We start from the raw sequence: 25467 nt of genomic DNA, 5'->3' as shown, positions 1-25467 counted from the left end.
GACTAGGCCCGTTCACCAATCTTAAGACAAAGAGTAGGAAGTTGCCACCAATAGGAGATTTCACCAATGTGGATTTATTTGTTGACATGGTGGGAGACGAGATTAAAGGTTTAAGTCAGGATATGAGGGGTATTGACAACAATTTGTCTTGGTCTGAACGACTAGCTCTAACCACGTTGGAGAAAAAACAAAATATTGTTCTAAAAGCATCCGATAAGGATGGGAACATCGTGGTTATGAGCAGGGAAGACTACAAGAAAATGTGTGAGGACATTTTACTCAATCCTGACTGTTATACCATCTTAAAAGATAATCCCACAGCACTGTTCAAAAAGGAGCTTTTAGGCATTTTGTGTGATGCAAAAAGCAGGTCCTTGATCAGTGCTAGTGAATTTAACTTTTTATTTCCACAATTTCCCATCATGGCATGTTTTTATAGCCTGCCCAAAATCCACAAAGGGTATCCCCCCTTACGTGGCAGACCTATTGTTTCAGGCATCAACAATCTAACCCAGAACGTGAGCACATATATAGATCAGGTGTTGCGTCCGTTTGTACTGGGTCTTACATCATATGTACGTGACACCATGGATGTTCTGAAACAAATTGAAGGTATTACATTGGAACACAATACACTACTGGCTAGCCTGGATGTAGAGGCTTCCATTCCACACAGACTTGGTTGTGAGGCGGTAGAGTACTTCTTCCTTAGATCTAGAGGTACTCCATTTGTGGCCCATAACCAGCTTGTTTTGCAGCTATTACACTTTGTTTTGGAAAAAAATGTATTTATCTTTGAAGACAAGATTTTTCACCAGCAATGTGGTACAGCAATGGGGAGTCCTACTGCTCCCACCTATGCAAATTTATTTCTTGGCTGGTGGGAAGAGACAATTGTTTTTGGGGATAAGTTTGCCAAATGGACTTCATCAATAGGGATATGGATTAGATATATTGATGACGTGCTGCTGTTTTGGAACTCAACAGTTGAGGAGTTCAATAGTTTTGTAGCAGCCCTCAATAAAAACGATCTAGGGCTAAGGTTCACATGCGAAATTCGTGATCAAGAACTGTCCTTTCTAGATCTTAAAATTATAAAAACAACGGAAGGCACAATTCGTACCAAAGTACACCGGAAGGAAACAGCAACCAATAGTTTCCTACAATGGAACAGTTGCCATCCCTACCCCCTTAAACGTGGTATCCCCAAAGGCCAGTTCATGAGAGTACGCCGGAACTGTAGCTCGATGGACGACTTTGAGAGACAGGCGCAGGAGCTCACAACTAGATTGAAGGACAGAGGTTTTCCCATGGGAGTAATCAGAAAGGCCTATGAGGGAGCGAGGGATGCAGACAGGCAGTCTTCTTTTTCCTAGAAAACGTAAAGAAGAAAGAGTCACGAGACTCATAGGCACTTATGATTCTAAACAAAGTGAAATTATGCAAATCCTGAAAAGGTACTGGCGTATTCTTAGTACTGATGCGGATTTGGCAGACCAGATCACACAATGGCCTTCAGTCACGTTCCGGAGAGGGAAAAACATTAGGGATAGAGTCATGCACAGTTGTTTTGACCCCATTACACAAAAGGGCACATGGCTGGTCAGACAAATACCAGGTACACATAGATGTGGCAGTTGTAAGGCCTGTGATTTCATCCAAAGGGGAAACAAATTCAGGAGTGTCGCTACAAAAGAGGAGTACGACATTCGTGATTTTGTTAATTGTAAAACAGCAGGCGTGGTTTACCTGATCACATGTCCATGCTCCCTGAACTATGTGGGTAAAACGGTGCGACAATTTCGGCGCCGGATAAGAGAGCATGTTGGAGATATTGTTCATGCTAGAGATACCCCGATATCTAAACACGTACATGCTAAACATCAGGGTCGTGCAGAATGTTTAAAGTTTCAAGCAATTGAACTCATAAGGCCTCCTAAACGGGGAGGCGACTGGGACAACCTCATTCTGCGCAAAGAAGCCCAGTGGATTTACAGATTGGCGTGTATACAACCAGAGGGTTTAAACGAGCAGACAAACTATACGTGTTTTATATGAACATGCATCTATATCGTCCATCATCCTTTCAAGGCAGCCAGACAAATATGGCTGTTCTGTCAGGTGGTTTTTCAGCAAATTGCACTTTGATTGATATGGCTAACAGGCTAGGTCGTGTGCAATAGGTTTTTCAACAATACTTCATAATGTGATGGACACTACATTTATTTATACAATATGTACTTACAGGGAGGGTGCTGTACTAATGGTAGTCCAGTTGCGGTTTGGAACTGATCCGCAATATATATCCTATATCCCAATATCGTTATACTCCTTCCTGCAATGGCTAGTTTTTGGCAGCATGGGCGATGCGTCTGTGGTCTCCACTGCGCCTGCGCGTTCGTATTTGATGCGGTCGATGTTGGTTCCGGGTTGTCAGCTGACGGCCAGGAGTCACATGGACAGGCGTCACGAATTCCTGTGGTGAGTGTGATTGGCTGGTTCGGTTAGCGCTGCCGAGAACAGGGGGAGGAGTTAGGTGTTTATAGTAACTCAGAGTCCCGAAATGAAGCATGCCGCTGACATCTATGCGAGCATCCTTCCGTGATGTACAGCAGAATATCTGCTGCTGAATAAATATCGCTGGCATCCTGGCCAGAGTGACCAAGATACAGACCCCTGAGGATAAGTATTGAAACGCGTAGGGTCCGTTGTAATGAGGAATTTTAGCATAGGGAACAGTAGCATTGTTGTATACCTTAGCATTAGGAGTTTCCGGTGCGGTTATCACGGACTCTGGTGTGTTTTGGGGTCTAAACTATTGTTATGCCCATGTTTAAATGCTGATTCCGGATTAATATCTATACAAACACTGAGTCATAGAGGGTTCACCAATCGAATCTGTACTCAGTATTTACTGTTTAATAAGTTTGTTTTTTTTAAACTCATTTTATTGAAAGTACACAGTGCACAAGGTATGATAAACATAACATTTTGGGTGACATGCAAGAAACCCATTATTCCAACGTAACATAACCATACAAACAACAACATCAATCTCTGTTACACAATGAGAAAAAGAAATGGTACAACCTTTTCCGGTCTGTTATTGAGAATAACCAATACATTTATAGGAACAAAAGCAATGCAAATATATACCACTCTGTTATAAATACTTGTACAATCCAGGACTGATCTCGTCCAAACTACTATTGAACCTTCCCCCCCCCCCCCAGTTGGGGCCCGCTACCCCGTCCCTACTTACTCACTTAAACCCCAAGGCTGCTTAGGGAAGACCTGAGGTCACCTACATTAAATGATGCAAGAGGCGATGAGCACCAACTACCCCACACTTCCTGAAATTTATACGGACATCCCCTATGTTTGTATACTAAATTAGCGTAGGGTATTACTGAGTTGAGCAGTGATTTCCATTGTGAAACCATTGGGAAAAGATCTCCCATCCAACGAAGTGCAATAGCCTTTCTGGCCATGAACAGGGTCTCCCGTAAAAATATACCTTCATAGTGTGACCAGGAATTTGGTGGGAGCAGACCCAACAAACATAGTCCAGGCTCACAGGGGACTCGTTTACCTGTTACTGATGAGAGAAAGTCTGTGACCTCTCTCCAGAATTTAGATATTACCGGACAGTGCCATACCATATGGTCAAAGTCTGCCCGATCATGCTGGCACCTTTTACAGCTAGCCGAGGAAGTTCTGCCCATATGCAATAGCCTGGTAGGAGTTATATAACATCTATGGATGATGTAAAGCTGCGACATTTTATTATTAGCCGCTGGTGAAACCGCGAGGTGTGAAGACATTGCATCAAGCCAATCCCCCTCAGTCAGGTTCGGAATCAGCCCCTTCCATCTGAGTTCCACCGCACATCCCGCATGTGCTAACCTTTGAGACAGCAGGAACGTGTAAACTACTGATATCAGGCCCCGCGGGCCTTGTGTTCGGAGCACCCCTATAAGGGGTAGGGAAGAAATCAAAGTCTGAGCGTGTCTGAATTGGGCCCTAAGAGCGTGATGCAGCTGTACACATCTAAATGTATCCCTCTCTGGCACCTGGAATGTGTCTTGTATCTCCCTGGCTGATAACGCGTGTCCATCTCCAGTACTCAAATGCTTCAATTGTGTCACCTCTAAACCCTCCCAGAATGCATGATCCTGAAATCCCAAAAAGTGAGGTAATCCATGGTTGGACCACAATGGCAACTCTGCTACCGTATCTTTAAATTTCAACAGTGATTTTGCATGAGCCCATACCTGCTTCGCCAGTTTAATCAACGGTAACGTATGCTTAGGGCTAAAATCATGTGGTTCTAGAACGGGCCATAAGTTAGATACTCTGAGAAAATGTGCTAAATGATGTTCGGCATTGGGCAATGGATCATCCAACATCCACAGCCTAATATATCTAAGTTGACCTGCCAAGTAGTATAAAAACACATCCGGTAGGGCCGCTCCCCCCCTCTGTTTGGGCCTCTGCAGAGTGTCTATTCTGAGCTTGTGTCTATTCTTTCCCCAGATAAATGGAGTAAATAAAGAGTTGACCAAATTAAAGAACTTTTTAGGAACCATTGTGTCCGCGTGCTCCAAGACATATAGCAGTTTAGGTAGCACTACCATTTTAATTAGGTTAATTCTGCCTGCCACTGATAAGGGGAGTGACTTCCAGACTGCAAATTTATCTTTCAAATAAGAAAGTAGAGGGTACACATTAATATCGTATGAGTGTGAACTATCCCTAGATATCCAAACTCCCAGATATTTAAAACTATGCACCACTTGTAGACCCTGAAAATGTGAGCCCCACCCACAATTGTTAGAATGGAGAGGCATGAGAAAGGACTTACTCCAGTTAACATGCAGGCCCGAAAAACTGCTAAACACCTCCATCAATCTCATAGCCCTGGGTAGTGAGGCATTCGGGTTGGCCAGGAACAGCAGCATATCGTCCGCATACAATCCTATGCGGTCTTCCCGTGGTCCAATACGGATTCCCTGAAGGGCCCTATCTTTTCGAATCCCTATAGCCAGGGGCTCTATGGCAAGTGCGAACAATAATGGGGACAATGGGCACCCTTGTCTCGTACCCCTATGAAGCAAAAAGGATGGGGACAAACTCCCATTAACCACTACCGAGGCTCGAGGCTCTTTATATATGGTCGTAATCCATTTGATAAAGTTGGTTCCAAACCCAAATTTCCTTAGGACCTCACAGAGGTATGTCCACTCAACGGAGTCAAATGCCTTGGCAGCATCCAAGGATGCCAGCGCCCAATCCTGCTGCTCCCACCACCCCATCTGAGTAACCACCTGAGCTCTGCGAATACTATCCGAAGTGGATTTCCCTGGTATAAAACCGGTCTGATCAGAGTGTATGACATCATTGATGACCCGCGCTAGTCTATTGGCCAATAATTTAGTCAGTATCTTATAGTCTATGTTAAGCAGTGATATGGGACGGTAAGAACCACAATCCTCTGGGTTCTTGCCTGGTTTCAGAATAACTACTATGGTAGCTTCTTTCATAGAATCCGCCAGGTCCCCCGCCAATAAGCACGCCTCAAATAGAGAAAGAAGTTGGGCTGACATAACCTCAATATATTGAACATATACTTCCAGAGGAATCCCATCCGGGCCCGAGGCCTTCCCTTTAGTCATATCCAATATACACTCAGAAATCTCCTCTACTGTGAAGGGGGACTCCAGTAACTCACAACCCTCCTCTGACAACTGTGGAAACTGCATGTCATCCAAATATTTCTCCAAGTCTTCCATTGAGTGCCCAGCCCTAGACGTATACAAGTCCCTATAGAAGTCTGCAAATTGAGCCACTATCTCCTGGGAGGTATGAACCAAAACATTCTGAGCGTTTCGAATGTTCAACACTGGAGGAGACAAGGTATTCTGTCTCACCACATGAGCCAAGAGTTTGCCGGATTGGTTACCCAATTCAAAAAAGGATTGGCCAGTGAAGAAGATTCTACGTTCCGCCTTCTCCTGTAGTACTAGAAGATAATCTCTCCCCACCGAGAGCCAAGCCTCCCTGTTTTGTGGGGAGGGATCACCCACAAACGCGGCCTCCAATTCTCCACATTTTCCCGCCAAATCCCTTTCCCTTTGGGCCGAGGAGCGCTTAACAAAAGATATTGATGATTTCAGGCAGCCTCTCAAATACGCTTTCAGCGTATCCCATCGTAATAACCCATTCTGCTCCTGCCTATGTGCTTCGAGAAAAACATCTAGCTGATCTGGGATTCTATCGTTCGATTTGATTAATTTGATTAATTGGAGCCAAAACGGATGAATTTTAAGTGCCCCCCTCCTACCAACCTCCGGTAATGACATTTGCAGAAGAATCGGACTGTGATCAGAAATTGCTCTGGGAAGATGTTCAATGCTCACCATAGAGTTATATACCGAGGGCGTGCCAAAAATATAATCTATACGAGACAATGCATCAAATTGTGGTGTGTGACAAGTGAATTCGCGAAGTCCCATATGACTAACTCTCCACAGATCTACCCAGCCTATCTCCTCCATTAATGAGGCTAATGGGGAGACCCCTTGTCGTACGTCCCCCTCTCCAATACACAGGAACCGATCAATAGCCTGATCCATTATAAGGTTCAGGTCTCCTAGGAGGATCACTCTGGCTTCTTGATATGCGGAAGCAAAAGAAACCGCCTCCCTAAGTAGTGCCAGAGACCCTGGCGGTGGGTTATATATCCCCATTATGACATAAGATGTGGAGTTAATGATGGCGTGCACAAATACGTATCTCCCCTCAGGATCAATTCTGGTATGCATCACTTCCCACCTAAGGGTTCTATGAATTAATAGAGATACCCCTCTAGAGGCAGAAGTTCTAACAGAGTGTCTACTCCACTGAATCCAGGGCTTACATAAAAGCTGTACTGTGTCTGCTGTCAGATGCGTCTCCTGAAGACAGATTATATGTGGGTTCACATTTTTAAGCACAGAAAAAATCATATTCCGCTTCCTTGGAGTCCCCATGCCCCTCACATTCCAGGACAAGAACTTAAGTGACGCCATACTTAGAACACTCTCTATGTACTGATAACAGCCCTTCCCTCTCCCCCCTCCCCCTAGGTAGTGCCATTCCCTGATACGCTCTCAAAATGTAAGGTACTCGTTTTCTGACATAGTGTAAAACAGAGATCAAAAACATGAACCACATAAAAACCCAGTTAGCCATCAGAAGCTCAACAGGAGCTCAATAGCTATATACTATATATGCAGGGGGTAGCTTCCACCGATAAGGAATATACACAGTGGAATCACAAATCAGGCTGCGTACTCCAACCAGTTCCCCCCTGTAATGTGCTTTACTGTGCCACAGAATAAGAGGAACAACCGCCCGATAGTCAGAATCCCCTATTAACACTTCGGTAACCTACTACAATCACGTATCTTAACAGGAATAATATATGATCTGGAACCATTCTGAACTCCGATCCCCCTACTAGGCATAATACAGGAAGATAAAGCATTATGATAGGAAACTTTAAACAATATCTCTCCCAAGTATAACCTATCCCCACATGCAGGACAACAAAAGTCTGTTCAGGATACATATTCACCATGCCAGTCCCCAAGAAAACCTTCATCTTCTAGGCGACCTCATATTCCTCAGCAACCATTCATCCGCCTCCTCCGGGTTGGCAAAAAATACTGCTCGATCTCCATCGACGACTCTCAAGCGGGCCGGATAAGCCATAGAATATGGAATTTGTCGGTCTCGCAGCTTTCGTTTTAATCATCACAAACGATGCACGTTGCCGCTGTAATTCCGGAGAGAAATCGGGGAAAATCGACACCGTGACGTTGTCCACTTTAATGGCCCCCTTGCGTCTGGCTGCCTGCAGGACCAGATCCCGATCCTTACAATTTAACAATCTCGCCAGGAATGGTCGAGGGTTCGCTCCAGGGGGTGGCGGCCTCGCCGGCACCCTGTGCGCTCTTTCCACTGCAAAAGCCTGCGAAAACACGGTATCTGGAAACATATCTTTCAGCCATTTCTCTGTAAACTCGTCCGGACGGGGTCCTTCTGCTCGTTCTGGTAGGCCTATAATGCGAAGGTTGTTCCTCCTCAGCCTGTTCTCCAAATCATCCGCTTTCTGGCGCCATAATTCCACCTTTCCAGAGAGGTCTCGAAGAGTGCGGGGTATATTAGCTGTACGGTCCTCCAGGTCAGACAGCCTGGTTTCAGCATGCTCGACTCGGTCCCTCAAGTTGTGCAAATCCTGCCTCAGGAGACCCACATCCACCTTAACCTCCTCTATTTTTGTCGTGACCGAGGTCTTGGTCTCTAATATCGCCGCTAGCAGCGTCTCCGATACTTGTTGCAATGTCAGGCCAGGCTGTGCTGTTACCTCAGCCGCAGGGCGTAACTCCGACTGCCCTCCAGGAACTTTTGCCGGCCCCTCTGCTCCATGCTGTGAGGCCTCGCCGCGGGCGCCATCTTGGACCGCACCTCGGGCAAACTCTTTCAACTTCTCCGCGGCTCCTGCCGCTTTTGACGGACCCATTTTGCTCCTCAGGGGTCTCTTACCCTTTCTCCGCAAGTTATAAGAAATGGTGGCAACAGTAATTCCTCCGCAGGATAAATAATAGGGGTCTCTGGTCAGAGCCGAAGTTCCGTGCGACCGCTCACATCAGTGCCTGGCCACGCCCCCTGTTTAATAAGTTTTTAATACACACGGTGGGGCTTTTTCACAGTGGTGAGTTTACCGCAGTTTTTTTAGCGAGTTATAAAATAAAAGGTATATTTTACTCAATTGTCACTTCAGTGAATTTACTAATTTTCCTATATTGTGGGAGCACAATTCTATACATTGCTTAATACAGTGAATTGTGTATATGTGTGTGTTTATATGGGTGTGTTTGTGCATATGTGTATATGTTTGTGTGTATGTTTGTGTATTTTTGTATATGTATATTTGTGTGTTTGTGTATATATGGGTGTGCTTGTGTACATGTGGTGTGTGTGTGTGTGTGTGTGTGTGTGTGTGTATATGTGTGTTTTTTTTGAGTTTGTGTGTTTCTGTATATATGGGTGTGTTTGTGCATGTGTATATGTTTTGTGTGTGTGTTTGTGTAATATATGGGTGTGTGTTTATGTGTTTGTGTATGTTTGTGTGTGTGTGTAGGTGAGTATAAGGGTATGTTCACACGGCGGGGGTCCGTAACGGCTGAAATTACGGGGATGTTTCAGCCTGAAAACATCCCCGTAATTTCAGCCGTACCGGCATGTGCAGGCGCTTGAACGCCGCGTCCATTACGGCCGTAATTAGCGCTGCTATTCATTGGAGTCAATGAATAGCGGCTCCAATTACGGCCAAAGAAGTGACAGGTCACTTCTTCTACGCGGGCGTCTATTTACGCGCCGTCATTTGACAGCGGCGCGTAAATATACGCCTCGTGTGAACAGACAAACGTCTGCCCATTGCTTTCAATGGGCAGATGTTTGTCAGCGCTATTGAGGCGCTATTTTCAGACGTAATTCGGGGCAAAAACGCCCGAATTACGTCCGTAAATAGGCCGTGTGAACATACCCTAAGTATCGGTATTGTTCACATTGATAACTTTTTTTTTTTTATGTTGTTGCAGATTTTGATGTACCAATTGGACTACATCTTCGATTCGTTGGACTACTGCGTAGATCTACGTTTTTTTTAAATTTTAATAAAATGGTTAACGAGGGTTTTGTTGGGGATTTCTTATTTCAATAAAAAAAATTGTATTTGTGTGTTTTTTTCAAACTTTATTAGTGCCTAGAAAATGGCAGTTGGCTGATTAACAGCGTCCATTATTAAGGCGGTACTTAGTGTAAGCCGGTGCAGAGGCTAGCACAAACCACCCATTATTACCCCGGTACCCACCACCACCAGGGGTGCCGCGAAGAGCTTGGTACGATCCAGTACCCGACCATCTGTTGTGATGGTCGGGTACTGGGGCGGCCGTAGGCTGGTATTATGAGGCTGGGAAGGGCCAAAAACAGTGGCCCTTCCGACCCTTGTAATGCTAGGCTGCCGCTGCTGTGTTGTATCGGGCTGGTTATAAAAAAAGGGGGGGACCCCCACGTCTTTTTTTTTTTTTTAATTTAACAATAGACGTTGGGTCCCCCACATTTTTAATAACCAGCCATATACAAGGCCGCAGCAGCCTGGCATTACACGGGTGGGAGGGGCCACTGGTTTAGTACATTCCCAGGCTAATAACACTGTGTTGTTTGTGGCTGGTTATGATAAATTGGGTGGAACCCCATGTCTTTTTAATAAAAATAATAAATAAATAATTTAATAAAATGACGTGGGGTCCCCCCCCATTTTTATAACCAGCCAGATACAACACAGCAGCAGCAGCCTAGCATTACAAGGGTGGGAAGGTCCACTGTTTTTTGCCCTTCCCAGCCTCATAATACCAGTCTGCGGCCGCCCCCGAGCCAGACCATCACAACAGATGGTCGGGTACTGAATCGTACCCAGCTCTTCCCGGCACCCCTGGTGGTGGTGGGTACCGGTGTAATAATGGTGTTTAGTGTTCGCCTCTGTACCGGCTAACACTAAGCCTCCCCTTAGTAATGGACCTTGTCACTCAGAGAGCGGCCATTACTAAAGTGGTAGTAATAAAACTTGAAAAGAAAAGACAAAGATATAGATAAAATATTTTATTGAAATAAAGCACCCCCAACACAACCCTCATTAACCATTTTATTGATGAAAAAAAAAGCGTCCTCTAAGTAGTCCTCGAAACCGACGTAGGCCAAACACCAAACCTGTAAAAAAATATATATATAAAAATGAAATAAAAAATGTCGTAGGCTTAGTTTCAGTTTCATGTGTGATACTGACTGTTATATCATGTATAGAAGCCTGCCGCAAAGTTGGCTTAGATACAGGGCGCCAGCAGACAGTATCATACATGGCCATACAGACATTTATACAAACAAACATACATACATGCAAACATACATACATATATGCAAACATACATACATACATATATACAAGCATGCACATATATACATACATGCAAACATACACACATATATACATACATACATGCAAACTATCATACATACATGCATACACACACATAAACATACATATATACAAACATACATACATATATACAAGCAAGCACATATATACATGCATAGATACATAACAAATATGCATGCATACATGCAAACATACATACATACTTGCAAGCAACCATACATACAAACATGCACATATATACATACATGACAACATACATACATGCACATATACACATACAAACATGACAACATACATACACATGCAAACATACATACATACATACATACATGCAAACATACATACATGCAAACATACATAAATACACATATACACATACATGCACATATACACATACATGCACATATATACATACAAACATGACAACATACATACATGACAACATACATGCACATATACACATGACAACATACATACATCCATGCACATATACACATGACAACATACATACATCGCAACATACCTACATGCACATATACACATACATACATACATACATACATACATACATACATACACGTCTTAGGTGAGCTTATTTTTTTTATATATTTTTTGATGTTTGCCGGGTGCTGATGCAGCACCGGTGTGGCGGGTACAAAAATTACATGTAGTGACAGGGTGGGGGAGGGAAAAGTGGCTTGCCGAAACGGTGTGAATGTAGTGTAGTGTAGTGTAGTTGACATTCACGGTAAGTTCGTCTCAATCGGGCTTACCATGCCCGCTTGAGACAAACGTTCTCCCGATGCTGCTAGAACTACAGTATCTAGCAACATCGGGAGCGCGCACACTGCAGAGCGGCTTGATTGACATCGAGCCGCTCACGCCCCTTTTTAGAAAAGATAACCAGCACTTGCTGAGTTATCAAGTGTAAAAAAAAAGGTACTTAGGAAATGAATTTTTAAAAAATGTTAACAGCAATTTTTTTTTAATTCATTTCCTTCTTAGAATGTCTAAAAAAAAAAAATTGAGTCAACTTGGGAATAACCCTTTAAGGTCCAAACTAGGCTGCGTCCTTAAGGGGCTAACTACACTCTTGTGGGACATTATACATTATTGCAAATTATTGAGCTTTAGTTGGTAAGAAGGCAAAGTTAATATTCTGAAATAGAAAGTTGCCATTTGTGTAACAAAATCAACATCCACTTGTCTAGGATGATGTAAAATAAAAAAAACAGCGACTCAGAATAAAGGGTTTCTGGCATCCAGGATTTCATGATTCTTAATTATTCTGGATTATTAACTAAATTGCAAAGTTGGTAGCGTATTATATTGCTCTTCGCCTTTTAGTGCTGTGTTGGTTCTTTTACAAACTTCGATGAGAACGAGGGAACAATATATGCAGTGTTCTGTGCAGAGCACATTCAATTTTCAGAATCCATAGTGCCCCCCCAACAGTGTCTGCAGCAGTGTCCCCAAGAAAGTATACTATTCTGGCTGGAACTTATTACGTCCAACCTTTTGTGCAGCTTTTTAAAAAAACATATAAATGACAAACCATATTACAATAGAGATGCACATGTCCCTGGACTTATGTCAACCATCAAAACATCCACTACTTTCATGAGTTTAGGATCCATTTAATATATTTACATCACATATATTTGTGATTTTATATTACCTGTAAGGTTGTTGTTGTTAGCACATGTTTCATCACTTTATTGTCTTTTACTCTGTGTTACAGGAGGCATGTGAACACAGTCTCTCGGAGATGGAGAATTCGCACAAGCAGCTTTTGTCTGAACTCCAGAGACACCATGAATGGGAGATCCAGAGACTGCGACAGGAGAAGGATGAGCTATTGGCAGAGGAAGCTTCAGCTACAGCATCTGGTAAGGAGCGGGATGGACCATTCTAAGATTGATCTCTTATTGCAAGTTATAGAAATTAAGAACTGTTATCATTGCCATCGAGATTGAAATTACTCTGACATGTTAAAGTTTCTATGTGATTGAATGTCCTACCATTGTCAAATACCAAACTGTATGGAATTGATAGCATCCTATTAAAAAATCACTGCATGTACACGCTTCTGTATACAATAGTTTGCAATCATAATAATCCGGTTATAAATTAGTTCTTGGCAGAATCAGTGTGTACAATTTTATAACTGAACTTGTGACTGGAACACAAACATACAATCAAAATCGAGAATTTAATGTTTTTTTGGGGGGGTTTTTCCACAGTGATTGAAGCCATACGGGCTGCTCACAAGCAAGAGCTTCAAAGAGAAGTAGAGAAGGCTCGGACATTCCAACACGGTGGAACATCAGCAAACGAGATGCTCCATTGGCAGCACCAGTATACTTTATTTTATTTTTTTTACAACCTTTTTCAAAAAGTCCTTCTTACAAGAAACATATTATTTAACATTTACACAATGCTATATCAATTTACAATTTCAGCAATAGTCCCTATATTACTGCTCCATAACAGCTTATAATTAATCTCTAGACAGGCTAAGGCTGTGTTCATATCAGCATTATGTTTCCATTGAGGGGTTCCGTCAGAGCTTTAAGGGTTCTGTTTTTTTTTAATGGAATTAATAGCGCAGTCGATTGCGCTATTGATTTCATTTAAAAAACTGAAGCCTTCCAGAACGGTGACAAACGGAAACCATTAGCAAAGTATCTGTCGCCATTGAGATCAATGGTGATGCAAACGGGAGCTATGGTTTCCGTTTGCCATTCAATTGAGGGGTTCCCTCCGATGGAAACTCAGACGGAACCCCTCAACGGAAAACACAACGCTGATGTGAACAATTTACTTTAATCAATAACTGTAGTTTAAGGACAGCTTTTACACTCCAAGCCAGAATTTAATGCTTCAGTTTTTTTTCTTGTTTTTTTTAAAGGGAATGTGTCGCTAGAAATTATTATAATTTTTTTTTTTTCAGTTAAGCAATTAGTATTTGAGTGATTTCACATTGTCTTAATTTTTTTACAAGTCAGCAAATATTATAAATTAGATTATAATTTATAACCTTTCCTCGTGCTGGGTACTAGACGGAGCAGTTCCCAAAATTGCAGCATGGTCACTGTAGTAAAGCAACCTCATTGATTTATGCTGCAAATTTGGGGTGGACGCACTCTCCTCTAGTGTCCTCACACGATCCCCCCCCCCCTCCCTTCTTCTGGCTGGTGCCGGGAGGAGGGGTTTGAATCTTCAAACCTCCTACACTGTGGGCTGCCATTTTCTGAGCGACTGCACAGTGTAGGAGGATTAGATACAGGGCTCAGCAGACCGTATCACATGAACATAATACACACATCACATACACAAACATAGCGCTGCCGCCTCCGCTGGTCTACGCTCCTATACCTTGTGCCTGAACATATGGCCGGAAGCCGCGGCCAGAAATCGTCATCTTACTGTCCGGCAGCGGCTTCCGGTCCACATGAAAATGGCGCCGGATTTCGCTCTGCGAACGAGCTTAGTTTTGGTCTGTGTGGGTCATGCGCCGTTCCCACACAGACGGCGTACGCTTCTGAGAATGGAACAGCTCACTTTCACATTCTCTATTGGGTTGTATGTGCCGTATTCCACCTCTGTATGTGTCGTTAATCGACACATACAGAGATGAAAAAAAAAATGTCATCCCCCATAGCGAAGTAAAAGTTTGAACACAGTAAAAATTAGAACGTGACAACACAAAGAAATAACATTTATGTTTATATTTTATAAAAACCAATATAATAAATAAAATAAAAAATCCTGACACCTTCCCTTTTAAAGATTAAACCTGATCTGTATGGCATCCCAGTACTTAGAATTGAACACCCTAGCTATTCCTCCATACTTTTTTAGTATGCCTTTACAAGTAACGTAACAGGTTGTCATGTAGGTAGTTAATTTTTATTTATTCTTGGGCAGATCTGATATGGAAGCACTAAGGCGGGAGCTGCAGACTCTGTCAGAGCGTTATTCACAGAAGTGCTTAGAGATTGGAGGATTGAATCAGGCTGCTTCACAGCGGGATAGAGATTTGCAGAGATACCAGCAGGAAGGACAGGAATTGCTGAGACAGAATCAGGCAAGTGATACAGTCATTAAAGGAGTTTCCCACCACAATGTTTTATGATTCTATTGGTTGATAGGAACCCAGTGAACAGGACTGAAAACCAGCAAGTTCCCAGGGTTATTGGGAGCCTCAGCTGTTTGACCCCCACGATCAATGTTTCTTGATTAATCCTATAGAATAGAACACCCCTTTAAACCGTATCGCTGGTTAGTTTTTACATGACCATTTGTGTAGTTATTGCTGCAAGTGACATTGTCTGACAGAGTTGTGAGAATTTCAGATTAGGGATGTCACGATACCAGAATTTGGACTTTGATGCCGATACTTCGTGTAGTATGGCGATTTCGATACCAAAACTATACTTTGCCAACAGTAATAAAAAAAAACATTTTTGTGATGTGAGGCGCGAGGTGTGATGATGGTTTGTGCCTCACATTAATCGTAATTAACCCCATTATGTTTCTCAGTGATAATGGGTTAATGTGTAAGATACATGATGCGGTTAATTACTATTAATATGAGGTACATGGAGGTTAAATTCATCATCACACCTCGTGCCTTACATTAATAAGTGAAAGAAGTTTTTATTTTATTTTTTTTACAGCGTACACCTCATAAAAGACGCAAAAAAATTGTTGTGCAGGTTATTACGGCCGCACCAATACTGAATATGTGTATGTTTTATGTATTGAGACTTATTTTAATGTGTATTGTAAAAAAAAAAAAAAGGTGTATTTTTTTAATTTAATATTACTTTGTTTTTACTTTATTCTTAAACTTTAATGTACTGGCATATATCAAATATATGCCAGTACATTAGCCTGTGTACTGATAGGTATGTCCTAACTGCCTGTGTACTAAGTATGCCCTAACAGGAAATATGGTCAGACAGCCCAGGGGTCCTTCAATAGACCCTGGGCTGTCTGCCCATATATGGTATGGCCCTCGATCGCATCACAGGAATTTCCAGTGACGCGATCCAGGGGCATCCCCCCTTCTCATTTTCTCCTAAATGCTGCAGTCAGCTTTGATCGTAGCATTCAGGGGAATAGTGGTGGAGATGAGAGGTTTCTCTGATCTCCGCCGTTATAGAGCAGGGCTGCGGCTGTGTAATACAGCCATTGCCCCGCTCCCGACAATAAGTGCGCGCGTGGTCAGCATGAGGTGATGCGGCCGGTGCTGCACTAATGAGCGGCAGCGCAGGCACTGAGGACAGAACGTGGGGGGTGTTTTGTAGTGCGCCCGCCATGTTCTGTTTTCATTGCCGCAGCTCATTAGTGCAGCGCTGGCCGCATCACCTCATGCTGACCGCGAACACTTGTCAGGACTCTGGAGCGTGGCAATGGCTGTATCACACTGCCACAGCCCTGCTCTCATACATTCATGTGTTACAGTACTGAGCTGTGTGGCCGCACAGCTTCGTATCGAAATACATGAAATAACGGTATCGAACCGTTTGGGGATGCAAAGTATCTAAACTGTATCGAAGTTTCGATGCACCGTGCATCCCTATTTCAGATGCACATTGCAGATCTACTGATAAACCGGTCTTTGCATTCTTGTTGTTTGGTGACACAGCAATAGTTACAGGCCTTTCACTTGGAGACCGACACTTACAGAAAATTTGTTTTCCTTATTTGCTGTTCCCCCTGCAGAGACTGTCTACAGCTGGCTATACATGAGAGATAAAAGTCGACTAAAATAGCAGATTTTGGCCATTTCGACCGACTGTCGTTTAATTTAACGCAAATGATCGTTTGCTATGGCAGACAGCAGACTTGGTTTTAGCGAAAATGTGATCGGCCAAGTTCGAGGATTTTGGCCGCAGTCAACTGAAACTGCAGGAGTATGGCTTGTAGGGTTGTCACAATACCAGAATTTGGACTTCGATACTGATACTTTGTGTAGTATTGCAATTTTCGATACTAAAACGATACTCTGCCAACAGTAACAAAAAATAAGTTCTTCCATTTACCCTTGCACCGCACCCCTGGAGACATCCCATCCGCTGGATAGGAAACCTGAGGATATAAAAAGGGACACACCCCTCCACACACCCAGTCGGGTTTCCTGTCCTCCGGATGGAAGGATTGACCTGTAGGAAAAGCACTTCTCCCTGGGTTGCAGAACCCCTAGCAAGGTCTTACCTTATTTCCACTAGGGGTGCTCTGGAAGGTGCTTTGTCTCCTTTGGAGGGAGCAACCTTAAGTCTGGTACAGGTACTCCCTCCTCTCCCGGTCCATCGCCTCCCTCTCTGGAGGTGGTTCGAGGTCCACTGCAGAGACTTCCGGTTGCCGTGACGCGTCACCTCCGACAGGGTGACGCGTCCAACACTCCAGGAGGCGCTGGTTCCGGTGACCCTAGCGGGGAGGAGGTGTTTTTTGTACATATGTTTAGGCCATGGATTGTCCTAGGAAAAAAAAAGGAAAAAACCCACAACAAGGAATGTGCTGTTTGTAAAAAGAAACTAGCATCCTCCTATAATAAGAGACTTTGTCAGAAGTGTATCGACAACATTATCTCAGAAGTGTCTACAAACTTGGCCTCAAATATTAAAGAGGCTCTGTCACCAGATTTTGCAACCCCTATCTGCTATTGCAGCAGATAGGCGCTGCAATGTAGATTACAGTAACGTTTTTATTTTTAAAAAACGAGCATTTTTGGCCAAGTTATGACCATTTTTGAAGTTATGCAAATGAAGCTTGCAAAAGTCCAAGTGGGCGTGTATTATGTGCGTACATCGGGGCGTTTTTAATACTTTTACTAGCTGGGCGCTCTGATGAGAAGTATCATCCACTTCTCTTCAGAACGCCCAGCTTCTGCCAGATCACGCTGTGACGTCACTCACAGGTCCTGCATCGTGTCAGACAAGCGAGGACACATCGGCACCAGAGGCTACAGTTGATTCTGCAGCAGCATCAGCGTTTGCAGGTAAGTAGCTACATCGACTTACCTGCTAACGCCGATGCTGCTGCAGAATCAACTGTAGCCTCTGGTGCTGATGTGTCCTCGCTCGTCTGACACGATGCAGGACCTGTGAGTGACGTCACAGCGTGATCTCTCGAACACGCTGTGTGTCTGCACTGCCAGAAGCTGGGCGTTGTGTAGAGAAGTGGATGATACTTCTCATCAGAACGCCCAGCTAGTAAAAGTATTAAAAACGCCCCGATGTACGCACATAATACACGCCCACTTGGACTTTTACTTTTAAACACACCCACTTGGACTTTTGCAAGCCTCATTTGCATAACTACAAAAATGGTCATAACTTGGCCAAAAATGCTCGTTTTTTAAAAATAAAAACGTTACTGTAATCTACATTGCAGCGCCTATCTGCTGCAATAGCAGATAGGGGTTGCAAAATCTGGTGACAGAGCCTCTTTAAGGATATTGTGAGGGCAGAAGTTAGGAACTCCTTAAAAGATAAAAGGATTTACCACCTACATCTTCTAGCCGGATAGATCAATCTGATTCCTCAGCAGAAGAGAATTCTCAACCAGACGAAGAAGGAGAGTACAGCTCCTTAGACTCCTCAGACGAGGGAGAAATTTTGTTCCCAACGGAAGACATAGATCAACTTCTCAAGACCGTAAGGGCGACTCTGAATATTGATGATCCTAAAGAACCTTGGTCCGTCCAGGACGTAACGTTCCAAGGCCTAGGACCTAAAAAGAATAGAACCTTTCCCATTCATAGGAATATAACCAGCCTCATTAAAAGGGAATGGAAAAATCGTGATAGGAAAGCCGGTATTCCCAAATTCTTTAAAAGGAAATCTCCCTTTGAGGAGAATGTATGTAAAGACTGGGATAACACCCCTAGACTTAATGCCCCAGTGGCAAAAATTTCAAGGAAACATTCAATTCCCTTCGAGGATCTAGGCTCCTTGTCTGATCCCATGGACAGAAAGGCCGACTTCTATGTAAAAAAATACTTGGGAGGCTTCTACGGGGGCCTTTAAACTGGGCATTGCAGCCACCTGCGTGGCCAGATCTCTAAAAATATGGCTCTCACAATTAGAGGTTCATCTGAAAGACAAGACCTCTAGGGATCAAATCCTATCCTCTCTTCCAATGCTTTCGAAGGCTGCAGATTTCTTGGCAGATGCCTCAGTAGACTCTGTATGCCTTTCCGCCAGATCAGCAGCCCCGTCAAATTCCGCTAGATGGGCTATCTGGCTAAAAACCTGGAAGGGAGGCACTGGGTCAAAAGGGAAGCTGTGTGCCATTCCCTGCTCTGGAGATTATCTATTGGGGCCCCCAACTTACTAGAAAAAGCCTCCGATAGCAGAAAGGGGTTCCCTACCCAGACAAGGCCAACGAAAGATTCCTTTCGTCCCAAAAGGCCTAATAACAACAAAAGACCTAATCGTAGGGGACAGGATTTTAGAGCCTCAAAATTTACAAGGAAAAATAAGGGCTTCCTCTTCAGGCCCCAAAGCGACCCTAAAAATAGAGAACAACAATGACTCCAAAATGTCCATAGTGCGGAGTCGTCTTTACCTATTTTTCAAGGATTGGCAGAGAATATCAGCGAATCCTTGGATCTTCAGAGTCATAAAGACAGGGTACGTGCTAGAGTTCAGGTCTCTTCCCCCCCAACAGATTTCTTCGCACTAGACCCCTAAAGGACCCAGAGGAGCAGAGAGTCTTAGAATTAGAAGTCCTGTCACTCGTAGAAAAAGGGGTCTTAATTCAGGTACCAAGCACAGAGACAGGTCAGGGCTTTTATTACCCTCTCTTCCTGGTGAACAAACCAGGAGTAAAACACAGGGTGATAATAAACCAAAAAAGATTGAATCTTTATCTGATCTACAAAAAGTTCCGCATGGAGAGCATTGTTTCAACTATAAATCTCCTCTCCAGGGATTATGTGATGGCATTAATAGACCTGGAGGACGCTTACTACCACATACCTATATGCCGTCCTCATCAAAAATATCTGAGGGTATCGGTGACCCTCAAAGTGTCTTTACTTCACTTACAATACAGAGCCCTCCCCTTTGGCATTTCACAAGCCCCAAGGGTATTCTCGAAACTAATAGCGGAAATTACCTCTTACATCAGGACGAAGGACATACTCCTGATCCCGTACCTGGCCTTTTTTTAATAGTCGCAGAAACATCTCAGGTCTTGACCCTACAAATAGAGAGAGTTCGCGCTATACTAACAATGTTAGGATGGACATTAATTTTAAAAAATCTAATTTAAACCCACCAAACAGATGTATATTCCTAGGAATTCTGCTAGACTCCTCCAAGCAGATGTCCTTCCTTCCAGAAGGGAAAATCAATCCCCTGATAGACAGAGTCTCAGCCTTCCTGAAAGAGGTCATATGGTCTAAGTAGAGTTCTATGTCCTGGGCCACATGACGTCATGCATCCCAGCTGTACTATGGGCTCACTTCAGATCCAGGGCTCTACAGTGGGACATTCTAAGTCAGTGGGACAGGAGCAGTTTCTCCCTAGATCAATCCCTACACATCTCCTCAGCAGCCAGGATGTCTCTCAGATGGTGGTTGAACAGGGAGAACCTCATGTGGGGCATTCCATGGAAGTTAGCCCAGATATTTTCTCTGGCAGAGCACCACCTGTTGACCCTATCAGCTGTCCATCTGAAGGGAAGAGACAACCAGGCAGCAGACTTCCTAAGCCGAGGAAAGGCTTTGCCAATCAGAATGGTGTCTGAATACAACAGTATTTCAGAAGATCATCCTCAAATGGGGGACCCCCTCAATAGATCTATTTCGGTCCTGGGATAACAGACCAAAAGATTCTTCTCCCTAGACCCCTCAGAACACCTAACATTGATAGACGCACTCTCCCAATGTTAGAGTCAAGAGGGGGGGGGCGCTATAAGCGTTTATATTTGATTCATAAAGTATATCTGCATGAATTAAATGATAATGCAGATATAGCAATATTTACTTCTAGTGCAATTGCACTAACATTGACACTATCAATTAACCGGTTAAGGACTAGGCTGTTTTACAGTTAAATGACCAGAGCAAATTTCACAATTTTGCTATGCGCTTCTTTAGATGACTATAACTCAGCAGGTGAATAAAGTTCATCTTTGAATTTTACACTCTTTTTAAAGGACAGATAGGGCTTTGTTTTAGTGGCATTTGTCAGTATATATCATTTTTATTTTTTTCTCTAAAGTGGGCAAAATTGGAAAAAAATGCAAGAATTTAGCAATTGCGCCAGTTTATGCTAGCATTTTTCACACACGGTATGGACCACGGACAAAATTAATCTCCTTTCACATTCTTCCACTTCTCCCGTGCATGGGGATACCAAATATGTGTGCCTTATTCACTGTGCGGGCATGTGCCAGGGCTTGGCATAAAAGGAGGCTTTTCGGCCTTTTCGGTCCAGGAATTTTGCATTTGATTTTATAGCCGCATACTGTTTTCTGGGGGGTGTAATGCTGCTGAAACATTAGAATCACCCCATAAATGACTTCATTCGCACAAGTAGACCCCACAAGGTTTCCTTCAAGGGGTTTATCATATTTTTAGCAAGTCCAGTTTTCTTCTGAAAGTTTCTTGAATAAGATGGAACAAAAAAAAATCAGCTATTTTTTAGCAAATGCGTCAGTTTAGGCTAGTATTTTTCACACACGGTATAGACCACGGACAAAATTCATCTCCTTTCACATTCTTCCACTTCTCCCGTGCATGGGGATACCAAATATGTGTGCCTTATTCACTGTGCGGGCATGTGCCAGGGCTTGGCATAAAAGGAGGCTTTTCGGTCCAGGAATTTTGCATTTGATTTTATAGCAGCATACTGTTTTCTGGTGGGCGTAATGCTGCTGATACATTAGAATCACCCCATAAATGACTTCATTCACACAAGTAAACCCCACAAGGTTTCCTTCAAGGGGTTTATCATATTTTTAGACAGTCCAGTTTTCTTCTGAAAGTTTCTTGAATAAGATGGAACAAAATAAAATTACCTTTTTTTTTTTTAACAAATGCGTCAGTTTATGCTAGCTTTTTCACACACAAAATTCATCGCATTTCACATTCTTCCACTTCTCCTGTGCATGGGGATACCAAATATGTGTGCTTTATTCACGGGCATGTGCCAGGGCTTGGCATAAAAGGAGGCTTTTTGGCCTTTTCGGTCCAGGAATTCTGCACTTGATTTTATAGCCGCATACTGTTTTCTGGGGGGCCTAATGCTGCTGAAAGATTAGAATCACCCCATAAATTACTTCATTCACGCAAGTAGACCCCACAAGGTTTTCTTCAAGGGGTTTATCATATTTTTAGACAGTCCAGTTTTCTTCTGAAAGTTTCTTGAATAAGATGGATCAAAATAAAATTAGCAATTTTTTAGCAAATGCGTCAGTTTATAACAGCATTTTTCACACACGGCATAGACCACGGCCAAAATTCATCTCCTTTCACATTCTTCCACTTCTGAGCATGGGGATACCAAATATGTGTCTTATTTATCACATAGAGAAGTAGGAGGGCGGACGATAGAAGAAGCTTATTTCACAAATCGCTTTTTTTCAAAGCTGGTTTTACAAAACTCAACAGAGTTTCTATAACACTTCCAAAATATCTGCTCTTGAAGCAGAAATCCCAAAATATTCATCTAGGGGTATAATGGGAATTTATTTTTTGGGGTTTTCTAAAATAAGAAATTGCAGGTTTATGCAAATGGAGCTCTCCAGCAGATGAACTTTAGAGAATATGCAAACATGACATCCACCCCCCACACACCCATTCCCTCCCTCACCCTTGGAGTAAAATCAGGGGAAAAATAAAAATGTAATGTAGGGCAAATTATATTTTCAACGAATTAACTAAAATCTAATAATTCAGAACATTGTGGTATTTTTTAAAACATGGCTCAATGCACAGGCCTGGTTGTGAGGGACATGAGGGACAGAAATATCGGGAATCTTTGCGGTGCCCGTCTTTTCTGCAGACGCGGCACTTTTTCTGAGGGTTGCTTCTGGTTGGTGTTGGGGGAATCCGACTGATGAAGTGTCTTTCAGTCAGTCGCGTGACATCCTCAGAATGGGGGCATTCTCGGGTGTCCTGAACATCAAAAATTAGGCCTTCAATAATTTTTTCCTGGAAATCCAGGTATGTGTCTCTGCCTCTGTTTTTTTTGTAGAGCACAAATGAGTTGTGGATGGCCACCTGTAACAAATAAATGGCCACTTTTTTGTACCAGGTTTTAGTTTTGCGTTTTACTAAATAGGGCTGTAAAACCTGGTCGCTTAAATCCACCCCCCCCCCCATGTACTTGTTATATTCGGACACGCTCACTGGTTTGTGCTTGTCCGATGTTGCCCCCCTTTCCCTCACTGCCACTGTTCCTGCGGTATGAATCGTGCTTAGCACATACATATCTTTGCGATCCCTGAACTTGACCGCCAGCAATTCTTCAGATGCATAAGCACAGGAGTCCCCCTTTACCATGCGCTTCCCCACTAATTGCTGTGGAAAACCAATTCTGTTTTTGCGCATGGTACCACATGCCCCAGTCCTTGCAGCATGCAAATGCCTAAACAAGGGCACACTCGAATAAAAATTATCACAGTACAGGTGGTACCCCTTGTGAAGCAGAGGCTGCATTATCTCCCACACGATCTTACTGCTGGTGGAAAGATCAGGGGGGCATCCAGGAACATTTATTGTGCGGTCCCGCCCTTCATAAATTCTGAAGGCGGTGGTATATCCTGACCCGCTTTCACACAATTTGTAGAGCTTAACGCCATATCTTGCCCTTTTGGAAGGTAGATATTGGCGAAAGCTAAGTCTGCCATGAAAGTTGAGGAGGGATTCGTCCACACTTACATTCTGCTCAGGGGTGTAGAGTTGCAGAAATAAATTATTCAGGGAATTTATTAGCGGTCTTATTTTGAACAACCGATCCCGGTTTGCATCGGTACTTGGGGGGGCCTGTGCGTTGTCATTGAAGTGGAGGAACCTCATTATTGTCTCATAACGAGACCTGGGCATTACTGCAGAATATACTGGGGTGGCTTGGGCGGGTCTTGTTGACCAGTAAGACCTAATGGAGGGCTTTTTGACAATATCCATATTTAGGGTGAGCCCCAAAATTTTTTTTAATTCCAGTAAATTGGTGGGCGTCCAATCTCTGGCATGGGTGGATGAAGGTTTCTGCCTTATATATTGAGTGGCATATAAATTTGTTTCGTGGACAATCTGATTTAGGATGTCGTCCGTTATAAATAAATGGAAGTAATCCATTTGGACAAAATTTGTATTGTCCACGGTTATGCCAGGAGTGGCAGTAAATCCGTGGATTATAGGCCCAAAAGATGGGGCAGGTGCCCATACAAGAGCCTGGACTGAAGGGACCAGGCTGTCCCGTGCTACAGCGCTACTTGGCCCTGCGCTTTCAAGTTCTGCAGTTTCAACTGCATCAGGGACAACGTCCCCTGAAGATGAATCTGAAGTGACGCTGTCATCGTCACTACCTAAAACAGGTTCCATCTCGGACGCCATCTCTGATGCGGTCTCCGACTCAGACCACAGCATGGCGTATGCCTCCTCGGCGCTAAACAACTTCCTCGCCATAACGTAACTAACACTAAGTAAACAAATTGTTTTTTTTTATATAAAACACACAAACTAACTGCTATATATATCTACACTACCGCTAACAAAAAAATAAACCGCTATTGCTATATATATTATATATATGTGGATATATATATAATTATATACTCCCTACCTGCCTATTCGAATAGAATAAAAGATAGAAAGGTAGATCTATATAGAAAAAAAGATAGATAGATAGATTGTATAGATAGATAGAAATCTATCTATCTATACAGAGAATGTTTTAGAGTGTAACTGTATTTTTTGTGTAACTGTAATCTTCTGGCAGCAATTCTCCCGAGTCTCTTCTTCTCCTCAAACTGAAACAATGTTTGAGGAGAAGAAAAGAGGCAGGAGATTTACTGCCAGAAAAGTCAAAATAAAACAAATGTGGTCGCTGTGATAGGTTTTCACAGCGACCACATGTTCAGGGACCATCAGATTGGTCCCTGATACTCTGCCCAGTGCCCAGAGCTGTTGGTAACAGCGTGGGCACAGGGCTGTGTGCACGCGATCGCGTGCACACTGTTTTCTATGCAGAAATGCATGTGATCGCTGTGATTGGTTGTCACAGCGATCACATGTTCAGGGGCCAAAAGATTGACCCCTGACATTCTGCCCAGTGCCCATGGCTGTTAGCAACAGCCAGGGCACAGAGCTGTGTGCACGCGATCGCGCGTGCACAGTCTCTGAAGTGCCGCCGTAAATAGTCTATACGGCGGACTTTAGAGACCCTGACCGCTGGCCGTAT

At 43.3% G+C, this 25467-nt stretch overlaps 1 protein-coding gene across 2 annotated transcripts in view; it reads left to right on the top strand.

Annotated features, from left to right (window-relative positions):
• TRIOBP (TRIO and F-actin binding protein) overlaps nucleotides 1-25467 on the top strand; it is a 412380-nt gene that overhangs the window by 270485 nt on the left and 116428 nt on the right. For both annotated transcript variants that reach the window (XM_075833639.1, XM_075833638.1), the window contains exons 11-13: nucleotides 12783-12930; nucleotides 13285-13399; nucleotides 14972-15131. In XM_075833639.1, coding sequence (XP_075689754.1) covers nucleotides 12783-12930; nucleotides 13285-13399; nucleotides 14972-15131 — 423 coding nt within the window. The remainder of the gene's footprint in view (nucleotides 1-12782; nucleotides 12931-13284; nucleotides 13400-14971; nucleotides 15132-25467) is intronic.

This window comes from Rhinoderma darwinii, chromosome 7 (assembly GCF_050947455.1).
Source record: "Rhinoderma darwinii isolate aRhiDar2 chromosome 7, aRhiDar2.hap1, whole genome shotgun sequence".
NCBI lineage: Eukaryota > Metazoa > Chordata > Amphibia > Anura > Rhinodermatidae > Rhinoderma > Rhinoderma darwinii.
Note: the sequence above shows the minus strand (reverse complement) of the source record. Positions and strands in the feature narration are given on the sequence as shown.